Below are 24,115 nucleotides of genomic sequence, written 5' to 3'. Positions count from 1 at the left end.
TGATCATCTGCTTAGAGCGCCGGGATGGAAATCAGTGATCATCTGCTTCAAGAGCCGGCTGGAAATCAGTGATGATGACTGGCTGAATTCAGGTCAGTAGAAGCTGATCATCAACTTTCGTAGGCAGGATAAAATCAGTGATGATGACTGGCTGAATACTGGACAGTAGGGCAGGGGCTTTGTGTGTGCGAAGAGACAGAAGTCTTAGTTGTAGAGCTGGTCTTTAGAATAGGTTGGTATATTGAAGCTTGTAATACACTAGCCATCTCTGTTCAACTTTGATTTCTATATGTTATGACTGAACATGCAGTTCAACTGAAAACTTGTGTTGAGAATGACCTGCATTATTATCTTTGTGTCCATTAATTGCCTGTATCTGAAAGTATGACTTAATTGTACTTTTACCAATTTGAGAAATTATAACTTGCACCTTTACCAATTTGAGAAATTATAACTTAAGGTTTCACTGAAAATACAATGGTAGTATAAACTTCATTATTAATGCTGGACTGCTGGGCTAGAAAAACCTAGAAAACACTGTTTCTGCTGATTCTTGTTTTTATTTCTTTTTTTTTTTTTTAGGATCTGATGGACCTGTATGTGATAAGTGCAATACAGGATACAGTGGCCCAAACTGTTATGAATGTGACTATGGTTATTATTTACATGATACCATTTGTGTGAAGTGTGACTGTAATGGAAATGTAGACACAGCAAAATTTCCAAGCATCTGTAACTCAAAGACGGGCCAGTGCCTAAACTGTACTTACAATACTACTGGCCATCACTGTGAGAAATGTCAAGAAGGCTACAGTAGGAGTCCAACTGGAAACTGTGCCAGGACAGGTAACATTCATTTATAATCTAATGTACTCTACCTTGTTTAGTTAGTTACTGCAAACGTGATTTATAGATAATGGAAATTTAATCAATTAAAATTTACTATTAAAAACACAACTTGAATAGTAAATGGGGGTGAAACAATGGTGCTGGTAGAGCCAGTTCCCTGGTCAGATCATAGTCTAGTTACATGATTCCTATAGCACATTCTAAGACAAAGGATAGCCCTCTATCAAATTTTGAGTCCGGGGTCCTTATGATATTGATCTGAAATCACTTTGACTTCCACAGTTAAATAATTTAGAACCACAGCCTCTTGTCGTGGCAATATAGTCTTTAGATCAGATAGCACTAGTAAAGACTCGATGTATTAAATTCTCTCATAGCCCTTTGTTTTATTTAGGGTATAAATACAATTGTTACAGAGGAAGGAATGTGTGTGGTGGTATTATCTTGATCTCTTATTCCTTAGGGGCTTATCAGTTATGTTTAAGATTTTATCATGAGGCTACTAGGTAAAAAAAAAAAAGGAATAACGATGTACAGAGAAATGGTTCTAAGTTTTATTTTTTCAGTTAGAAAAAAAAACTTTCCTCTAAGTTCTACTTCTGAATATTCCTTTCATCCCACTTTATCTTAATTTGCAGACTCGTTCTACAGTGACTACTTTGATTGTGAATTCTTTGAGGGTAAAGGACCCCTCTAATTCTCAATCAGTCCAGATAGTGAGGTGGAAATGTTGGGACAGATTTTCTTCCTGTCTTGACTCAACAGGCCTCAGAGGTAATTAGTCTAAGACTTACCTCTAATGTATTGGATTGTTTGCTCACCAGTGACAAGTTTTTAAGAGAGGGTCTTTCACTTTTGGTGGCACACCTCGTTATCAGGTCTTTTCGGGAAGGGTTGTTTCCTAACAAGTTTAAGTATGTAGTGGTTAAACCCCTGCTTAAGAATGGGAAAATGGATATTCTGTCACTGACAGTTATCGAGTCAGAAAACAACAAGGCAGGCGGTCCGCCAAATCCAAAAACAACAAGGCAGGCGGTCCTCCAAAACCAAGGTGGAATTTAAAACAAAAAGGCAGACGTTTTGTAAAAACAAACAAACAAAAAAAAGCCAGTTTTTATTGATGAATTAAAAACTCCCAGAGATTCAACATAAAATGCCCGATATGGCCATGTTTCGTAGCAAACACTAAGAGCTAGGTTTACTAAGTGGCGCTATGGGTGCATTAGCGTTTTTAATGCACGTAAATGGTGTACGCGCATTAAACGCTAACACCATAGAAATGTATAGGCGTGTTAGTATTTAACACGCCTTAAATTTACAGGTGCGTTAAGAACGCTTACGTGCCTTAGTAAACATACCCCTAAAGATGTAAAGATTTTTTTTTTAAATCCATGAAGGTTAAAAAAAAGCTATATAAAGCTAAGTCTTAAATAGGGTGTCGACCATAAAAAACCCTTTTACTTACATGCTCTGGGATCAGTCACTGGTAAAAACATAGTCATTAAAAACAAGCATTATATGGCATCCTAACTTGTATGCATGCTGATACCATGCATACATAATGTGTTTAAAACCAAATGATATAAAAAAACGAATAAAACAAGGAACACTTGTTCGAAAAACAGTGGAAATCACGAGAGATGATGAAAACAAACATAAGAACAACGTAAAAACATCAAAAAAAGTGAAAAATAGTGTAAACATAGGTTAAACAAAATAAAAACATAAAATGGACATCCTGAGATGATCTAGGATCCATAACAACTAAAATCACTATGAAAAAACATCCCAAAAGTATGTAGGATCGATAAAAATGATTTTAAAATGTGGTAGAATGCATTGGAAGCAATGTTATGCGTTTCAATGATGATAGTGCATTCCAGTGATGTCATCAATGCGTTCCAACCACGGAAGAAGTCTCAAGATATCAGAAAGTCCTTAAAACACTTCAACATCTTAAAAACCTCTAAAAAGGTACCAGACTTGCTAGAAACAGAATAAAACAACTTATTATGGATCCTAAAATAAAAAATAAGAATTAAAAGAATTGTGATAAAAATTAGAGTAAGCCATGTCATAAAAAATAGATCTTAAAATGCTTTGTACTTAATAAAAAGCAATCCTGGGGAAAGGAAGCTATATGGATTCTTGGAAAGAGAAGATGGAACCTGTATCCACATTTGTGTTATCCACAGACCTCCAGCAGAAATGGAGAAGCTGAATGAAAGGGGAGGCACTGTTGCTGGGAGATGTCAACTTGCCTGTTGTGGATTGGAATGTCCCAGCAGCAGAATTGGAAAGAAACAGAGAGATTATGGATGCCTGTCAAAGTGCTTTGCTCATACAAATGGTGGCCAAGCTCATGAGGGAAGGGTCTGCATTGAATCTTAGTGCTTACAAATAGAGGTAATGCTTCCAACATCAGGTGGGTGTACACCTAGGCAGTAGTGATCATCACACGATATGGCTTGATGTAAGAGCGAAAGCCGAGAGCAGATGCACAAAACTCAAAGTACTGTATTTCTGACGTGCTGATTTTGGTATGGAGGAATACTTGAAGGAGCTGATGGCAATGGTAGACGTTGGAGGAGTGGAAGCGCAATGGTCCAAGCTGAAAGCTGCTATAAATATGATGATACAGTTATATGCTGATTGTTTTTGTATGTGATTTTGCCATTTTATTATATTTGTTTTTCTTCTAACCCACCTAGTTAATAGGTGGGCTATAAATACTTTAAATAAATAAAGCAAAGGTGCTAAACATATACTTCTCTTCAGTGTTCACTGAAAAAAATCGCGGAGAAGGCCACAGTCAGCTGCCGAAGTTATATGTGGGAATGGAGTGGATATTGCACCAATCAAGGAAGAAAGCAGTTTATGTTTAAATCATTTTTATTGACATTGAATGAAAACGTTACATTTAGTGATTATAGAGAAGACATTATTCAATATCAGAACATTGAACTTTCAACTTTTATCCCCTTAATCTTTTAACCCTGCCCTCCCCCCTCCCTCCTCTATCAGCAGACTACACCGCAGAGCTAACAGCTTATACATCCTATACCATGTGAGCTTATGCAATATTTTGCTCATCTTACTATTATATGGAGAAACCTTATTCCTGATTGCTCTCTCTAGTTTATGTTTCTCTGCGGGAGTCTACAATCCTGTCCCCCACTCCACCCCTTATGGCTTTGCTTCCTGAGCACAGTCTCTTTATTTTATTTATATCCAATTCAGTACTCTTTAGTCCATTCTGTCTTTTGTTTATTGACTTAGATGTTCAATAAATGACCTCTAGCTGCTGGCGTTAGGGTCTGCCAAAAGGCTGTCCATCTATGTTGGAAACTTTTTGTGTCCATCTTAGGGTTCTCCACTCTCTCCATTCTCATTAGTTGTATCATCTGCGCTCTCCACTGAATTATGGTAGGAGGTTTCCTGGATAACCAATCCTCCAAGATGACCTCCTTTGCTACTACAGTGGACCGTTTTGCAAAGGCTTTATATCCCTTTGGCGCCGGTGCAGTTATCTTGAAGTGGTCGAAGAGTAATTTGCAGTCTGGCTTCCACTGCACTCCCCACATCTGTGAGATTCTTTGTAGTAGTGCTTTCCAAAATGTATTTATTTGTGGGCAAAGCCAGAACATGTGTCCCAGTGTTGCACCCACCATGTTACATTTTGGGCATTCTTCTGCCGGGGACAGTCCCATGTGGAAGGCCCGTCTGGGTGGTATATGCATTCTCAATGCTGTTTTATACTGGACTTCCCAACTCCATGTGAAGTTTGTCGTGGTCCTTATTGTTTTGATATGCTTCTGGAATATTTCTGTAGGCAGACTGATGCCTAAGTCAATTGACCACACCTTTGCTAGCTGCGCAAAGTGCAATTCTGCTGCCGTATCTCTAATGTGTCTATGATGGGCTGATAATGGTATCTTGTTCTGAGCTGCCAGCGAGTATGCTGTTGCTAATTCCTCTTGCACATCTTCTGTTAAGTTTTGCCACTTCAAGCTAGTCACATAGTGTTTCAGTTGCTGATAGTGAAAAAGATCTGAACTTGGTATGGAACAGGAACGCCGCAACTCTTGAAATGTCTGTAAATGGCCTTCCTCTGTTAAGATCTGATATAGATACTTGATTCCTTTTTTCTGCCATTTTTGGAAGGCAGGATACATGTCTCCTGGGGGGAACGCCGGATTTCCGCAAATGGAGAGATATGGTGTGGCCCTTGCCGAGAAATTGTGGAGCTTGCACACCCATTTCCACACTTTTTTTGCTGTAGGCATTATGGACGTTGTCACTAGCACCTGTGGGGAAGGCCTTCCTGCCCCCCGCAGTAGACTGCTAAAATGCACTTTCCCAGTGAGTTTCAGTTCCACAGGGGTTGCCTTGAAATCTTGTGTTTCTCTGTACCAATCTGCTATGTGCCTCATGCCACTGGCTACTGTCATATGTCGAATACTGAGCAAGCCCAATCCCCCATGCTCCACTGGTACTTGCAGGATTCTCAGAGGGGCCCTGGGTTTTTTCCCCTTCCACAGAAACTTTTGGAGCTGTCTATTTAACATTTTTTCATCTTTGTTTTTCAGGTATAGCGGAAGGACCTGGAACACATATAGCCATCTAGGGATAATTAGCATGTTGTATATGGCTATATGTCCCATCAATGATAGTGGATATCCAGTCCACATCTTTAATCTGTCCATTGTTTCATTCAATAACCTGGTTATATTCAAGGCATACAGTTTACTCAAGTCCTGTGAGATATAGACCCCCAAATATCTAAGGGGTTCGTCTTTTTGTAGGACAGTGATGTTTTCCCTTCCTGTCCCCACCGATTTCCCTTGCACTACTAAAGCCTTTGTCTTTTGCAAGTTTAATGTGAATCCTGAATGCCTCCCGTATCGTTCTATTTCCTCGAATAGTCTTGGCATTGATCTTTGCGGATTTTGCAATAAAAGTAACAGGTCATCGGCAAAGGCCAAGGTTTTTATTGTGATCCCTCCAACCTCTACTCCCTGTATGCCCCCTGCCCCTTCTATATGTCTCAGCAGTGGTTCTAACGATAATATGAACAACAGCGGGGACAGGGGGCAGCCCTGCCGGGTCCCTCTGCCTATTTGAAACAATGGTGTCCTGATCCCATTTATTAATAGGGCTGCCTTTGGATCTGTATATAGCAACTGGAGTGCCTCTACATACCAACCCCCAAATCCCATAGCCTGTAACACCTCGAACAAATAGTCCCACCGAAGCTTATCAAAGGCCTTTTCAGCGTCTATGCTGATGGCTCATGTCTCTTGTCCCTGCTGCTGACTTGATGCCATTCCCAGTAACAGTCTGCGAACATTCCCTACTATCTGGGAAGAAAGCAATTTATAAACAACTGGAAAATCTGAAAATGAACAAAGCTATTTGGCTGGATGGGATACATCCCAGGATACTGAGGGAACTCTGAGAAATTTTGTGGGACCTCTAAAGGATTTATTTAATAGATCTTAAGAGATGGGAGAGGTTTCACAGGATTGGCGACAAATGGATGTGGTCCCTCTTCACAAAAGCGGGGACAGGAAGACGTGGGAAACTACAGGCCAGTAAGCCTCATATTGGTGGTAGAAAAAATAATGGAGTTGCTGCTGAAGGAAAAGATAGTTAAATTTCTAGAATCCAACGAAGCAACATAGCTTTACTATCCTGCCAAACTAATCTGATTTCTTTGAATGGGTGACCAAAGAACTGGATGAAGGACATGTGCTAGATGTAATCTATTTGGATTTCAGCAAAGCCTTTGATACTGTACCTCATAGAAGACTCCTGAATAAGCTGAGAGGGCAGAATTAGGACCCAAAGTATGAACTGGATTGGAAATTGGTTACAGGTGGCAGAGGGTGGTGGTAAATGGAATCTGATCAGAGGAGAGGAAGGTAAGTAGAGGAGTGCCTCAGGGATCGGTACTGGTGCCGATTCTGTTTATATTTGTGAAAGATATTGCTGAAGGATTAGTGGGAAAAGTTTGCCTTTATGCAGATGACACAGATAGCCAATAGAGTAGATATCCCGGAGGGAAGATATCTCCAAAAGTAGAAGAATGGTCAAAGGTCTGGCAGTTAACATTTAATCATATATACCACTAGAAACCGCTATGTTTATTTATTTTTTCTATTGCTGTGCTTTGCGTGGCCCTAATAACCCATAAGTGCTAAATAAATTTTTATTAGTGCTCAGTAAAACACATATTGCAATGGCTGGTCAACTGATAGGCAATATGCAATACCAGAGATCATAGCACTATGCCCTCCCTCTCACCTAATTCAATAAATGATTTGCAGTGTATATCAATATGCACCAAACATATGGCAATCTGCACTATGAGTACTTAGCTTAAGGCTTGATACTTCTCAACCTCCGGGTGCTGCATAGTTCTCCTCAGATGATCTTCGTTGCTCAGTGGGTGGAGTAACGTGCCCGTGACAAACGTGAAGTCTTACTGACTCAATAGTCCAATATTGTTCTGCTATTGGTCCTCTCGTATCTTCTGATTCTCATCTTCTAGCTCTCAACACAAATGTGTTTCGCGATTTTTTGCGTCATCAGGAGAACTTAATAATACAGAAGCCTAGCCCCCGTTCTTTAATCGTAATCTACAACATCCAAAAGAAAGGGTAATGATTATCATCCACCTCAGAGCGCACACCCTCATCTTCCTTAGCTGCGATCCACATTTAATCCATATTATAACAACTCTCATCTGTAATGACTGAAATATCTCCTTGGTTTACCTGATAGGCGGAACGCCAATTTTTCCCGCTGCCGGCTATACAGAGGCGCCTGTGCACTATTTAAAGGTTATCTGGGATGACGTAAACTGTCACTCCTCATTCATGCAACCACTTGATTTCCCGATTTAGGCCACGTGGGGTGACAGAGTCCCACTGGAATATCAACCTTTGTTCTCTATGTTTTAAGATCTTTGCAATATTACCTCCATTCGTTATATTCACTTGGTTTAATACCGTATATTTTAGGTCTTCAAGAAGTGCAGAAATCCAAAGGAGATGTGCCATATAGGAGGAGAGAGATTGATAAACACAGCTCAGGAGAGGGACCTTGGGGTGATGGTGAAAAAAAACAATGCAACGAGGCGGTGGCCACAGCCAGAAGGATGCTGGGCTGCATAAAGAGGGATGTAACCAGCAGAAGAAAAGAGGTGTTGATGCCCCAGTACAAGTCATTGGTGAGGCCCCACTTGGAGTATTGTGTTCAGTTTTGGAGGCCGTGTCTTGCTAAGGACGTAAAAATACTTTAAGCTGTTCAGAGAAAAGTGATAGAAATGGGTGTATGATTTCAGTGTAGTTGATTAAATACATAGCTTTCTAAACACATATATTAATAGGATGCTGCAATAAACATGGCTCATATACAGGGACCCATAGTCTACATACTTGACTCAGGCGTAGCCAGGTTTTGACAGGGGGAGCAGACTTTTGTAAAATAGGCGTCAGTGCGAGGCTGAAGGGCCGGGAGAGAGGAAAGGGTTAAAATCCTCATAGGCATATATATATGTGTGGTCAGTGACTCAGGGCCAGATGCACTAAACTTAACGAGCCAGCAACGTGGTTTTTAAACTGGTTCTAGCCAGTTTAGCGCGCAAGTAGTAAACCGGGACATGCACAAAAGGGTTCTCCGAGCCATTTTCCTGTCACGGTAGCAGCTAATGAAAACGGAATGCAAATGAGCTAATTACTATTATAATGTGAATGCGATGCGATGCACTACCATTTCCGACCCCATGCACAAAAGCAGTCCCTACCTTTACCGTGGAAATTTTAACAGGAGGTGTGGACCTGCTGGTTCTTCATTATCGCAAGTAGGAGAAAAGCAGGGAAGATGAAGCACAAAAAAAAAAGTATACCAGCTTACACGCAGCTTCTTTGCGTGTATGAAAGCCGTGCCATATGTTTCTTTTTCAAATTACATTTTACTGGCAATAAATTGGGGGGGGGGGGGGGGCAGTACTGAAATGTAACGCATAAAAGTAATGGTGACTTACCAAAAATGCAAGGAAGACAAGGGTCCATCAAAGAAACAGCGTCTGTGGGAAACGGGCTTGGTTCCACCCCTAGCTGTTCCTGCTGCTTCCTTCTATTGGCCGGCTGACATCCTAGAACGCCCATCTCCTCCCTGAAGATGGACTCTCATTGGCTGGCTGCTGTCCCAACTCCTCCTCCCGGCAGGGCTTTCCTGATGACATCACTTTAGAGCTGTGAACTGATTGTATCCGAACTTCCTGGTGTCCCCCTCCACAGAGAGGGGCTAAACCAATCGGACAGCATCAGCCTGGGATGTCCCGCCTACTCATTACTGGAGGGGGACACCAGGAAGTTCGGATCCAGTCAGTTCACAGCTCTAAAGTGATGTCATCAGGGAAGTCCTACAGGGAGGAGGAGTTGGGACAGCAGCCAGCCAATGAGAGTCCATCTTCAGGGAGATGGGCATTCTAGGATGTCAGCCAGCCAATAGAAGGAAGCAGCAGGAACAGCTAGGGGTGGAACCAAGCCCTGATGCTGCTGATTCCTCAAGGAGAGCAGCAGAGCGAGGTTTTTCTAACTTTTTCACAGCAGCGGGAGGCAGGGAGCTGCAATGCAAGTATGCCTATCCAAAAAAAAGCACTTTTGTGTTTGCCAAAAAAAAAAGGAAAAGGGTAATCTACTGCTATCATACTCACAGCTTGTCTGCAAGTATGAGAGCCGTCTGTAACATGCGCAGAGCAGCCATGCATAGCGATTGACTGTTCTGCGCATGCTCAGCTCACCGACTTGCTTCCCCCATATCGCATGCAAATGAGCTGGGTCGCAAAAGCCACGAGCATCTCATTTGCATGCGATTTTCTTTGTGAATCCCTCTGTGTTTCTAAATCAGTAAATTTTTACCGATTTGGAAACGCAGATGGATCCTTAACGGGACCTTTGTGCATCTGGCTGTCAGTTGTTTGTGGAGGCCAGTGGCGTAGCTAGACAGCCAATTTTGGATGGGCCTGAGCCCAAAGTGGGTGGGCACAATATTTTCTCTGCCCTACCGCAAAATATAAATACATTAGCTAATAAGGATCCTCAAGCTCTGTCAGCTGAAGACTCTCTGAAGGTGGCCAGAACTCCCTTTTACCAAACTTTGCAGGCAGCAGCAACATCCGTAAGCCACTGATACCAGCACTCTATGCGTGCTTAGCTGTCGGTGACGCAAGCATGCTATCACCGACTACCTGGCCGTCTTTGGAGGAAGTCCTCAGCTGGGGAGGCTTAGGATCCCTACCAGCTATACAAGGGTCAGAACAGGTGTTAGACATGCTAGGGCTCCCTCCCTGATCCCCTTTCTTCCTTGCCTTCCCTCCGATTTCCCCACCTGCCATTACTGTCACACCAACAGACCCTCACCAAATACCATATCAGAAATAAAAATATTTAGACAAAAATTGAATTCAGAACCCCAAAAAGTTAAACTTGGCATGTACTGCAACACTGGAGAAATAAAAATAGAGATGCATTTCCTTTCTCCTGAACACGATGCAAACACATTTGCTATGTAGATTTCCCAAAGCCAACATATTCCATTTAAAACATTCAAAATACATTGCTTTTTTCTACCTTTGTGGTCTGGACATTGTATTTTTCCATCATGTTGGTTGCAGTTTCTTTTCTGCTTTCCTGTCTGTTGTCTTCTAATTCTCTCTCAAGCGGCTACAGACCATTTGTCTTCTTTTACCTTCACTACACCTGCTTCTGACATATTGACTGTTCTTATTTTTAGCTCTTTCCTCTCTTTTTTTCTTCTTTCTGCCTTGCTGTCAACTCAAATTTCACCCTCTCACTGTTCTCCTCCTTTTTAGTTTACAGCTACCTATCAGATTTTCATCTTCTCTCACCCACTAGCTTTTCCATTTCCCCATCTCACTCCTTCCTCAGCCCTCCATTCCCTTTCATTACCATATTTCTATCCTCTGTAATCACTATCTTTTTATTCATTTCCTTGCCACCCTCTTCCTTTCCCTCCTGGCCTCTCCCACATGGTTCCACCATCTTCCTTCCCTCCACCCTTCTAGCCCAGCATCTGCTCCCTCTTTCTCCCCACCCCACTCTTGTAGCCTTACATCTCTCTGCCCCTTCTCTCTTCCCTCCTGTCCTCTCCCCCATGTTCCAACATTTCTCCCTCTCTCTTCCCTCACTCCCACTGTCCGGCATCTCTCCATCACCCTTCTGCTCCTGAATCCAACATCTCCTCCTTTCTCCCCTCTCCACCTCCTGTGTTTCTCTCTCCCTCTCACTCACCCCCAGGTCCAATATATCTCCCTCTCTCCCACTTTCTACCATTTCTCCCTCTCTTGTGCTATGGGTCCAACACTTCTCTTCCCCCCTCCACCCATGCAGCATTTTCGCTCTACCTCCCTTCCACTGCCATGTCCAACATTTCTGCCTCTCCCCCTGCCTTGTGCCCCATCCAACATCTCTCGCTTCCTCCTACAGCATCTCTTCCTGCCCTCCACCATCATGTCCAATTTATCACCATCTTCCCCTCCTCACCACCCCTATGTCCAACATTTCTCCCTCTCTCGTCCCTCTCCCCTCCCCATACAGCATGCCCCTCTCCCCCCCCCCCCCTTTCTTTCATCTCAAGCTATTCTTGATCCACTTCAATCTGGCTTTCGCCCCCTTCATTCAACTGAAACAGCGCTTACTAAAGTCTCCAATGATCTGTTCCTGGCCAGATCCAAAGGTCTCTATTCTATACTCATCCTTCTCGATCTATCTGCTGCTTTTGACACTGTTGATCACAGCCTACTCCTTGATAAGCTGTCCTCACGTGGATTTCAGGGCTCTGTTCTTTCCTGGTTTTCTTCTTATCTCTCCCAACGTACCTTTAGTGTATACTCTAGTGGATCCTCCTCTACTTCTATCCCACTGTCAGTTGGTGTACCTCAGGGATCTGACCTGGGACCTCTTCTTTTCTCCATCTATACTTCTTCCCTTGGTACTCTGATCTCATCCCATGGTTTTCAGTATCATCTTTACGCTGATGACTCCCAGATCTACCTCTCCACACCAGAAATCTCAGCAGGAATCCAGGCCAAAGTATCAGCCTGCCTGTCTGACATTGCTGCCTGGATGTCTCAGCGCCATCTGAAACTAAACATGACCAAGACTGAGCTTCTCATCTTTCCCCCCCTAAACCAACCTCTCCTCCTCCCCCCATTATCTATTTCTGTGGACAACACTCTCATCCTTCCTGTCTCATCAGCTCGTAACCTTGGGGTCATCTTCGACTCCTCCATCTCCTTCTCTGCACATATTCAACAGACTGCTAAAACCTGTCGTTTCTTTCTCTATAATATCAGCAAAATTCGCCCTTTCCTTTCTGAGCACACTACCAGACCCTCATCCACACTCTTATCACCTCTCGCTTAGACTATTGCAACTTGCTTCTTACAGGTATCCCACTTAGCCATCTCTCTCCTCTTCAATCTGTTCAAAATTCTGCTGCACGACTAATATGCTGCCAGTGTCGTTATGCTCATATTAGCCCTCTCCTCAAGTCACTTCACTGGCTTCCTATCCGTTTCCGCATACAGTTCAAACTCCTCTTATTGACCTATAAGTGCATTCACTCTGCAGCTCCTCAGTACCTCTCCAATCTCATCTCTCCCTACATTCCTCCCCAGGAACTCCATTCACTGGGTAAATCTCTCTTATCTGCACCCTTTTCCACTGCTAACTCCAGACTCTGTTCCTTTTATCTTGCTGCACCATATGCCTGGAATAGACTTCCTGAGCCGGTACGTCAAGCTCCATCTCTGGCCGTCTTCAAATCTAAGCTAAAAGCCCACCTTTTTGATGCTGCTTTTAACGCCTAAGCCTTATTCATTTTGTTCAGAACCCTTATTTTATCATCCTCACTTTAATATTCCCTTATCTCTTGTTTGTTCTGTCTGTCTGTCCTAATTAGATTGTAAGCTCTGTCGAGCAGGGACTGTCTTATGTTCAAGTGTACAGCTCTGCGTACATCTTGTAGCGCTTTAGAAATGATAAGTAGTAGTAGTAGTCTCTACCCTATGTCCCACAATTCTCTCTCTCTTGCCCCTCTCCACCTCGTGCCCCCCAACCCCCATGCAGCATCCATCTTTCGGAAGAAGACCTCTCCCCAACTCTCTCTCTTGCTTCAATGGGGCACCACCCTACAGCGTCGGTATTGAAGGAAGCAGGCTGAGCTCCCACGATCCTGCATCTGCCTCCCTCTCTCTCAGCGGCAGCGATTCCAGATGCTGCCTACCGCCGCCATGATCCTGATCTACCTACCTCTCTCTGTGTCAGCAGCAGCGATAGCGACTCATACATGCTGCCTACTGCTTCTAACTCGGAAGCATCTCCTCTGCCACGTCCTGCCCCAGCAGAAACAGGAAGTTGTGATAATGGGGGCGGGACACGGCAGAGGAGACGCTTCCGGGTTAGAAGCAGCAGGCAGCATGTATGAATCGCTATCGCTGCTGAGCAGAGGGAGGTAGATGCAGGATCGTGGGAGCTCAGCCTGCTCCCTTCGCTGCCGGTGCTGTTAAGGGTGCTCCACTGCTAGGTGGGCCCGAGCCCAAACTGGGTGGGCCTAGGCCCACCCGTGGCTACGCCCCTGGGAGAGGCTAAGGTGGAATGAGGTGTGCCTAGAGTGGGGTTGGGGCAGGGGTAGGTAAAATCCTTAGGGTGAAGGCAGCACCTATGTCAGCAACAAAGGGACAGTGAGGGCACTTTTGAACATAGCAGTGAAGGACCCCTTCACTGTGTGTCTGGTGCACCCATGCTAGTCATTTCCCCCTAGTATCTCTTATTACTGAAGGTATTTACACTGAATATATTCCAGGGAATTATGTGCCAAAAACATCGATATACTGTACCACAATAATACAAATTATTAAACAGAATAGTATTTAAAGTATTCTGAAAATATATGCAGGTACTTTTAAAACTTGGCTCCCAGTCAGTCCTAGTTCTCTAGTCCAGCATCTTCCTTTTGGCCATGTGAACAGTGATGTTCAGCAGCACTGTAACAGAAATCCTGTGGTTACTGGCAACCATAAGATGATTTGGCTATCACATTTTTTTTTTTTAAATTTCCATGAAGTCTTTATTGATTATTAGTACACAGAATCTGAAACATATTACAACATGAGTATAATATTACATGTCAATTGTGCATAACATAAGTCTCCAGAAGCATAGCACGTAAATAATACAAAGAGTAGTAAGAGTCTCATGCTATACCAAAAGAAAACTTCTTACTGTGGTAAAATACCTAGAGAATTATTCAGAATAACCAGTTCAGAACTTCAACTTTTTTAATAAATTTTTGTATATGAAATCCCGCTTCCATATCACTCGTCACTCAGAACCCCAACCCACCCCACCCCTCCCTCCCCCCTCCCACCCTTCGGGCACCACCATAACATAGGTCATCAGACAAATTACACATGAAGGAGAAAGGAATCCCAGGTCAAGTGCCATCTACCCAGTTGATTGTGCCGTTCCGCTAGGAGTCTCTCCATCTCGCAGATATGCCTCAATTTTTGAATCCACCTAGTAATCGGTGGAGCTGTGGGCTGCTTCCAATGAGCAGCAATTGTAACTCTCGCTGCACTTATGGCCTGTCTCAAGAAAATTTGCTGGGTGTGGGAGAGACCTGCAGCTAGAGCAGAAAATAGGAAAAGAGTCGGGCTCCAAGGTATTAGGCTCCCTGTCCACCTCTGCAACCTGCTACGAACCGCTCTCCAGTAGGCCTTAACCTTCCTGCATGTCCACCAAATGTGTCCCACTGTGCCCCGCACCCCACATCCCCTCCAGCACAGCCCCGTCAATGCGGGATAAATACGCTGAAGACGTTCCGGCGTCAGGTACCAATGGTACAATACCATTTTTGATAAGTTGTCAAGGCCACCAGGTTTACTGTAGAGTTACAAAACATGTTTGGAATAGGCATTATCTATATTAGCTGTATCTAATGATTAGAGAAGTGAGCTGAGAACCAGAGAAGCCAGGGTTCAAATTCCACTGCTGCTCCATTACCTCCTGTACAGACTTAGACTGTAAGCCTCCAGAGGCAGGAAAATACGTGTTGTACCTGAATGTAACTCACCTTCAGCTACTACTATGAGAGGTATGAGCTAAATACAAATCCCAAAGTCCAGTACTAGGTATATTGTGAATACAAGACCCTACAAAAGTCACTCGGGACCTATAGAGCAACTCAGCATACCATAATAGCACTACATTTCCAGGAATCACACAACAAGGGTCTAACTAGCAAACTGTAAATATTGCAGCCAGTACTAGAACTCAATATATCTATTGAGAAAACTAAGCAAGCTGGATTAGTACAGATTGATCCTACACAGAAATTCAGTGCTTAACAGAATACCTAGCCTCTTTCACACACAGACCACTACTACTACTACTACTTAACATTTCTAGAGCGCTACTAGGGTTATGCAGCGCTGTACAATTTAACAAAGAGAGACAGTCCCTGCTCAAAGAGCTTACAATCTAATAGACAAGTGAACGGTCTATTAACAAGTGACCCTCACCAAATACAGAATAAGTAATCATAACCTAAAATAGAAATATTTAGACAAATTAATTTGAACTTCCAAGAAGCCAGAGTCTGCAACACCAGAGAAGCAGTGGCATAGCTAGGGGGGGCGCAGGGGGGCGCTCCCCCAAACAGGTTTTTAGAAAAATGGTGCCTATGCGCCTCTCCTGCCCACTCTCCCTGTCCGCGTGGTCATTTTTACTGCCCTGAAGCGCCGTTCTCCCTAAGGCACTGGCAGTTCCCATAGTCAGCCTTCTGCAAGCATCAGGGCCTCTCAGGCGTGTCCCGCCTACTCTAATACAACTTCCTGTTTTCTGCAGAGGTGAGGCCGCCTGAGGAGAGGCCCCGACGCTGGCAGAAGGCTGACTATGGGAATCACCGGTGCCAGAGGGAGAATGGCGCTTCAGGGCAGTAAACGTGACCACGCGGACGGGGAGAGCGGGCAGGAGAGGCGCATAGGTGCCATTTTTTTCTAAAAACTCGGGGGGGGGGGGGGATGAAGAAGACCAGAGTGGAACTGAGCCTATCTAGTCCACTGTAAGCAAGGAAGCCCATTTGGTTAATCTGTTTCCATTCCCCCCCCCCCCCCCCCCCCCGTCAGGTCATTCAAAACAAAGCAAGCAAACTTAAAAGGTGGAGGAGAAAAGAAATAACAATTGAATATCACTAAAACAGCTTCAAAAATTATTGTATCTGGTAGAAACTGCAATTCTAAACTCTAGTTTGTGCTCATTTTTCTTCACTGTTCTTATATATAGATGTCCAGATTTCAGTGAGGCTATCCTGTTTCCTGATGGGTTCATCTTAACTGTAGGTGTAATCTGCCTTTGGAAGCCTGGTGTTATAAAGATGATAGAATATACTGAAATTAAATAGAAGTAGAATTAAACTCTCCTTTCATTGGGGCACATGGAATCACATCTTCGTCTGTTTTGTCTATTTTGTCTATTTACCTTTTAGATACACAAAGGGATTATTCTGTGTTGAACGTGTTTCAGGGGCAAGTAGTTTTATAAGTCAAAATAAAAATAAGTATTTTGTTTCATGCAGATCTCTTTTGTTTAAACATAAATGGGCTATAAGCCCGTAATTCAGTCCACTGGTTTTCTTATATTTTGTTCTTGTGATGACTTATATTGTGCCAAAACTGAAAACTCTTACCTCTATCTGGTCGATAATAAAAGGAACACTATCTGTCCTAAAAAGTTGTTTTGTGGCTCTACATGAGGAATTGTGATATTGAATAAATAAGTGTATGTTTGTGCCCCTAGTCATTCATCCTACGTTTATATAATCCTTTCAAGAAATCCAGTTAATTGTTTAACATTAGTGAAACATAGCCACAGAGGCATGGTATGGTTGCATTTTTAATATGGTAATACTAGGGCCCAGCTAAGAAACAGGTTATTTTGAGTTAGTCTTCACTGGCCCAAATTTGCTTCCCTTGTGCCATCACTATCCAGCAGGATAGGCAATGTCTTAAAACGTGGAGGATAAAGGGTTTTTTTTTTTTTTTGTAACCAATAAAGAGTAACAACGTGGATGCAGCAGCTCATAGGTTTGCTTGCTTTGTTTTGAGAATACAGCAATGACAGCTGCGTGGGGAAGGGGAAAGTGAGATTGGCCTAATTGGTTTCAACATTTTGATGTCAGCTGGTCTCCTGTCTATTAAACCTCCTTGGAGCTGCCAGAGGATAGACCGTGGGAGCAGGCCAGGGAAATATGTGGCCCCAAGGAAGATGGGGGAGCACTGAAAGAGTCAGGGAAGAAGGTTAACATGGGGAGAGAGAAGGGTAAATGCTGGACAGGGAGGGAGAAGGACACAGAGCCAATACTGGACATGGAGAGGAGAGGGACATTGGAACGCAAAGAGGCAGTGCTGGAAAATGAAGAAATGGGGACACAGGGGCACTACTGAAAAGGGGGGGGGGGGAATATAGGGGCTCTACTGAAAAGGAGGGGGATAGGGACACAGAGGGGCACTACTGAAAAGGGGAGGAGGAGATAGGGACACAGAGGGGCACCACTGGAAGGGGGGAATGGAGATATGGGGACAAGGGTGAAAAAGGGGCGAGATGGGGAGAAAGAGGTAATGCTGGAAAAGGGAGAAGATGGTAACACAGGGGTAGTGCTGGAAAATGGGGGAAGATGGGGACATAGGGTAATGCTAGAAAAAGGGAGAGATGGGGACACCTGGACGGCAGATGCTAGAAAAGGGGAAGATGAGGAGACCAGGTAGGCTTATGCTGACAAAGGAGGGGATATGGGGTCACAGAAATGGCAGGTGCTGAACTTGGGGGTAGGATAGGGACAAGGGACACAGAAGGGAGATGCTGGACAGGACAAATAGTGGTGCAGAGGAAAGAAGGATGGTGCACTTGGAGACAGAAGAAATGTCAGATGGGCAAAAGACCCTGTAAAGGCAGAAGAAACAGAGAAAAACAGAAAAGAGACATCGGGACCAAAGCAAATCCTATATAATAATTCTCACCTCCAACGTTCTGTCTTGCTGCCTGTGTTAGTGGTTGAGTTGGTTTGCTAGGCTCCGAAGCTAGGCTGACGTCACATGCAGCACTGACCAACCACACGACAGCAGCATGAGGCCCCGCCTCTGCCGCCACGCCCCTTTCCCAAGGTTGCCACCACTGCTCACCCCCCCCCCCCCCCCCCCCCCCGAGGTCACCACTGCTCCCCCCTTCGCCCCCCACGAGGTCGCCACAGCCAATGCTCCCCCTCCACCACCACCCCCCCCTTCCCGAGGTCACTGCCCAGGCCCAGCCACTTTCCCTCCAGGCCCGCCCACCCAAACAGACCTGCCATGTCTCCCGCGAAACACACGGCGCCAGCTCCCGTTTCCGGCCACTGCTGCTTCTCCTGTTGAGCAGCAGCAGCATCCACTACATAAACAAAAACAGCTGTTTTTAAAAAGCAAGCGCGGCACCACAGGCAGCCATCAGGCATTGGCTGTCGGCTCTGCAGCCGCTCCTCTCGCCTTTCACGTTGCTGCGCTCCTCCGGGGTCGTCCTCCAGGGGCAGTGACGTGAGAGGCGAGAGGAGCGGCTGCAGAGCAGACAGCCAATGCCTGATGGCTGCCTGCAGTACCGCGCTTGGCTTTTTAAAAACAGCTGATTTTGTTTTTGTAGCGGCCGCTGCTGCTCAACGGGAGAAGCAGCAGTGGCCGGAAATGGGAGCTGGTGCCGCGTGTTTTGCGGGACACTTGGCAGGTCTGTGGTGGGCAGGCTTGGAGGGAAAGAAGGGGATAGAGAGAGAGACACGGGATGGGAGACGGGGGTAGACGGATGGAAGGATGGCGAGAGAAAGACACGATGGAAGGATGGGGAGAGAAAGGGGGAGATGGATGCAGAGAGAAAGGGGAGAGAGAAGGGACACTGAACAGAAAAGGTTAGAGAGATAGAGACACTGGATAGAAGGAGGGGAGATTAGATGGAAGGATCAGGAGAGAGGGTAGATGGATGGAAGGATGGGGAGAGAAAGAGGGAAGACGCTGGATGGAAGGGTACGAAAAAAAAAGGAGACAATGGAAGGATGCAGAAAAAGAGGGGAGACATTGGGAGGGGGTCCTGAGAGGGGGAGGGGTCCTGAGACCAGAGGGGAGGGGTGGTACCTGAGAGAGGAGGAGGGGGAGGTATCTCTGTCACACACACACACTCTCTCTCTCTCTCTCACAGTCAGTGTCTTTCTCTCTCTCACTCTCACACACTCTGTCTCACACTGTATCACGTTCACTCTCTGTGTCACACAGTCACTCTCAAACACTCTCTTGATCTCATACACTGTCTTGGTCTCACCGAGAGTCTGTGTATCACACACATACTCTCACATTCTGTCTCACACACACTCTCTCTCTCTGTCACATGCACACACTCACACATTCACACTCTCTCTCTCTCACAGTCACTCTCACACACAGTCTCTCAAACATACACACTCCGAGGAAAACCTTGCTAGCGCCTGTTTCATTTGTGCCAGAAACGGGCCTTTTTTACTAGTGAGAAAATAAATTGTTCAAACAGCAGTAGAGGGGTCCGAGTGCATTTTCTTAAGTCATTTTGGATGTATTACAGTACAGATTTTGATGGGTAGAATCAGGGACTGCAAATCCCATATGACCTACCACCCAGGAATGCTAACAGATCATCTCGCACATTCCTTAATCTTCATTTCCCCAACTGTAAAGTCTTAAAATATAAATTAATGCACGCATCAACCTTTTCCTGTATGAGCACGCAACTCTGGAACGCATTGCCACGCAACCTAAAAGCGACCTATGAACTGACCAACTTCCGCAAACTACTAAAGACCCATCTCTTTGACAAGATATACCACAAAGATCAAAACATGTGATACTCCTATATATATCCAGAATTGTCAAGAATGAATGCCTTTTGTTATATCACTATCATGTATTCCATTACCATGTAACCCAAAATCCTACTGTAACACCAAATGTCTATTCTCTTCTCATTTCCACTATCCATAATGTATTGTAAGCCACATTGAGCCTGCAAAGAGGTGGGATAATGTGGGATACAAATGCAATAAATAAATAAATAAAATGTGAGTTCACACTAGGACTGGTTGAAAAATCTCCCTTCTGGAACTGGATCACGTGGCAGCTCTATACAAAGCTATTTGATAGTGGGGATGTAAAATGCAAGATCAGTGCCAAACAGATATAGAGAAGGAAAGGAAGAAAAGAGGCGAAAGAAGAAATAGAAAGGCCAACCTGGAAAAGAATTAGTAAGGCTGACTCATGGAACATGGAAAAAAAAGACTGGGACCAGCCAAATTCCCAGACAACAAAGGTAGAAATTTTTATTTAATATTTTGTAAAGACTGAGATGTACCTGCTTTGTAAAATGTACAGGAGAAAATGCATTTCTGCCTCTTTTTTTTTTTTTTTTTACCAGTATTGCACTCTTTATAGAGTCTGGCTTCCTTGGACAGAGAGTGGGTGGAGGGGGGTCTCTATTTCAATTCTGTTGTTGGTTTTTTTTTTTTTTTTTTTGTGGCTTCCTATTCTGTAGTAGATTGGTAGAATGGAATGTTGTCACAATTTAGGTTTCTGCCAGGTGCTTGTGACCTGGGTTGGCCACTGTTGGAAACAGGATACTGAGCTAGATGGACCATTGGTCTGACCCAGTATGGCTAATCTTATGTTTATCTAGATGAGGGTCTGTCCATGTTCTGCATGTGTGACTGAGGTGAAGGATTCTGCTAGCATGTAGTGTCTGTGTAGGAATGTGTAACAGTGCAGTTTGTTCCAGTTTCCCAATAGTAGGTATATTGGTGCTCCATAGTTCAGTGTAATATATATAGTACTGTCTTCTGATAGGTGGGTTAGGGCTGTTATGGTGTGGTAAGTTTTGTGTTCTAGGACAGTCCTGGAGTACCTCCTTGCCAGTCACCACACAAACAAAAGCCCATCTGATTTAAACAAGGTGTCTAGCAGGTGTAGTTAAGAAGACAGGTTGCCTGCTCTGGCCAGTCCAGGGACCTCTTCTGCGTCCTGCCTCCTGATGTAACTTACTGTTTCCTTGTAGGCAGGACGCAACAGACAGCCTGTATTAATCATTGCCCGCCATAGCACCTGAGCAACAACACTAGCTGACACCAACCAGTGCCTATTTTATAAACAGCTGCTCCCCCTGAGATCAGAACCTGGCTATGCCTCTGCAGAGAAGTAGAAACAATGATATGTGTCCCCTTGTAATGTGCAAAAGAAAGTTAGTAACTGCAAATTTCAAAAAATGACATATTCCAATCACTTTATTAGACATTAACAAATACAATTAAAACAAAAAAACACAGAAAAAAAGGTCATATCTTTTTATTGGACTAAATACATTTTTTTGCTCGTCTCCCCATCTAGCTTCGCTCTATTAATCTCACTCTTCTCCCCCAATCCAGAATTACCCCATCTATCACTTTTCACCCATCGCCTTGTCTCTCTTTCCCTATCCAGCATCTCTCACTCTTCCTCCCCATCCAGCAGCAATCCATCTTTCTCCCCATCCAGCAGCACTCCATCTTTCTTTTTTGTCAGAATCCAGCATCACTCTCTCTCTCTCTATGCCCCCCCCCCCCCCCCCCCCCGTAATCCAGCATCACTCTATATCAGTGGTTCTCTTAGTGAGGATATACTTGATGGACGATGCTCACATCCATGACACACTACATGCATGACCCTCATGGACCTTTGACCTGATACAGTATCAGGCTTGTTTTCGAAAGAGAAAGACGCCCATATTTCGACCCAAATCTGGAGAAGGGTGCCTTTCTCTCATGGGCGCCCAAATCGGTATAATCGAAAGCCGATTTTGGGCGCCTCCAACTGCAGTCTGTCGCTGTAACGAACAAAGTTGACGGGGGCGTGTCGGAGGCGTGGTGAAGGCGGAACTGGGGCGTGTTTATCGGCCGAGATGGGTGCCCTTGGTCGATAATGGAAAAAAGAAGGGCGGCAGTAGCAAGAATTTGGGCCGCTTTTTTTTTTTAACGAACAAGTCCCCCAAAATTGCCCCAACTGCCCAGATGACCACCGGAGGGAATCGGGGATGACCTCCCCTGACTCCCCCAGTGGTCACTAACCCCCTCCCACCAAAAAAAAAAAGAACTTTAAAAACTTTTTTTTGCCAGCCTGTATGGCAGCCTCAAATGTCATACTCAGCTCTATGACAACAGTATGCAGGTCCCTGGAGCAGGTTTTAGTGGGTGTAGTGCACTTCAGGCAGGTGGACCCAGGGCCAACCCCCCCCCCCCCACCTGTTACACTTGTGGTGGTAAATGGGAGCCCTCCAACCCCCCCCCCCAAACCCGCTGTACCCACATCTAGCTGCCCCCCTTCACCCATAAGTGCTATGGTAATGGTGTAGAGTTGTGGGTTTTGGGGAGGATTTGGGGGGCTCAGCACCCAAGGTAAGGGAGCTATGCACCTGGGAGGTTTTTTAATGTTTTGTTTTTATTTTTAAAAGTGCCCCCTTAGGGTGCCCAGTTGGTGTCCTGGCATGTGAGGGGGACCAGTGCACTACGAATCCTGGCCCCTCCCATGACCAAATGCCTTGGATGTGTTTGTTTTTGAGATGGCCGCCTTCAGTTTCCATTATCGCCGAAAACCACACCCGGCCATCTCAAATCCGCCCAAATCCTAGGCATTTGGCCAGTCCCAACCGTATTATCGAAAGAAAAGATGGCTGCCCATCTTTTTCGATAATACGGTTGGGACCGCCCCTTCTTGTAGCTGTTCCCGGAGATGGGCGCTCATGGAGATTGGTGTCCGCGTTTGATTATGCCCCTCTGAGTCAGTTCTTATATATTAAATGTAAACATGTTCTGCATCTACAAAAACCCTATCTCCGCCTTCCCAACAAAAGGTGCAGATCGTAATTAGCACATTTTCTCCATGGAAGTTATAAAAAAAATATTCTGATTGTCACATTATCTCAGTAATAGCTAAATATATTTTTCCACTACCAGGCACATTGTGAAATAACACAAAACTTGAAAAACTAACATACATGTAGAAAATCTACTATAGAACAGTAGCACTGATTCCTATGATTTAAACAAGAAGAACCCTATGTAAGAACAGGCAGCACAACAATACATGGGGCGGTAGAATACCAATACACCTACCACTGGTATAACAGAACAAGTGGGACTGCTACAGAATTCTACACAGAAACTATTTGCCAGCAGGATACTACACCTCGGTCACACACCAAATACAGAACAAGGGATCACAAATTAGAAATATAAAGACAAAAACTGAACTGGGAAATCGAAGAAGTGAAACTAGGTATGCACCACAACACAGGAAAAATAAAAACAGGAATGCATTTCCTCTTGTACTGAAAAAAATACAAAGACATCCATGATGCACATTTCCCAAAGCTAACGTATTCCACCAAATAAATTCAGACAAAACATTGTTTTTTCTACCTTTGATGCCTGGGTACTTTATTTTTCCAAGCATATTGTTTCCAGTTTCTTCTTTTCTCTTTTCCAGTGTGTCTTCTGCTCTTTCCAGTGAGTGCAGTCCGTTTGTCCTTTCTCCACGTTACTCTTATCATTTCCTATTCCCTCACTATATCTCTCTAATATATTTCCTCTCTCTCTGGTTTGTCTCTCCCCTCAAATTTCACCTTTTCGTTTTTCAGTCCTCCACCTTTATTTCACTTGCCAGTACCTATCAACTTTCCATCTCCTCCTCTCCCCCTACATCTGCTGTGTCACTCCATCCCTGGCCTCCTATTCCCTACTCTTTCACCCACTCCTCATTAGTACAATTTTTCTTCTCTCACTCCTCCAGATCCCACATGGTTCCACCATGCCAAGTATCTCCCCCTCCCTCTCCCTTCTTACAACTTTGTAGCCCAGCATCTCTCTGTCCCTCCCCTCTCCTCTCCTCCACCACTATGGTCCAGCATTTCCCTGTCCCCTCTCCCTTCTCTTCAACCCCTATGGTTCAGCAATTCCCTTTCTCCTCCCTCCCCTTCCTCCTTGTGGTCCCTATCTCTTCTTTATTTCCCTCTACACCTATGGTCAAGCAACTTTCTGTCCTCTCTCTGCACCTCCACCTTTATGGGCCAGCAATTCTCTGTCCTCTCTTCCTTGCCCTCCACCGCTA

The 24,115-nt window shown here is 44.5% G+C and overlaps 1 protein-coding gene and 1 long non-coding RNA gene across 3 annotated transcripts in view; one reads left to right on the top strand and one right to left on the bottom strand.

Moving 5' to 3' along the window:
- The window catches only part of MEGF9 (multiple EGF like domains 9), a 500,021-nt gene that overhangs the window by 419,413 nt on the left and 56,493 nt on the right, over nucleotides 1-24,115 (top strand). For both annotated transcript variants that reach the window (XM_030206436.1, XM_030206435.1), the window contains exon 5: nucleotides 583-846. In XM_030206436.1, the coding sequence (XP_030062296.1) occupies nucleotides 583-846 (264 nt within the window). The remainder of the gene's footprint in view (nucleotides 1-582; nucleotides 847-24,115) is intronic.
- Nucleotides 10,196-23,239, bottom strand: LOC115472236. Its single transcript, XR_003942489.1, has 3 exons — nucleotides 23,204-23,239; nucleotides 22,078-22,080; nucleotides 10,196-10,257 (listed from the first exon to the last, which is right to left on the bottom strand). It is a non-coding gene; the product is annotated as an uncharacterized LOC115472236 (long non-coding RNA).

The sequence above is a fragment of the Microcaecilia unicolor genome, chromosome 6 (assembly GCF_901765095.1).
Source record: "Microcaecilia unicolor chromosome 6, aMicUni1.1, whole genome shotgun sequence".
Classification (NCBI taxonomy): Eukaryota; Metazoa; Chordata; class Amphibia; order Gymnophiona; family Siphonopidae; genus Microcaecilia; species Microcaecilia unicolor.
Note: the sequence above shows the minus strand (reverse complement) of the source record. Positions and strands in the feature narration are given on the sequence as shown.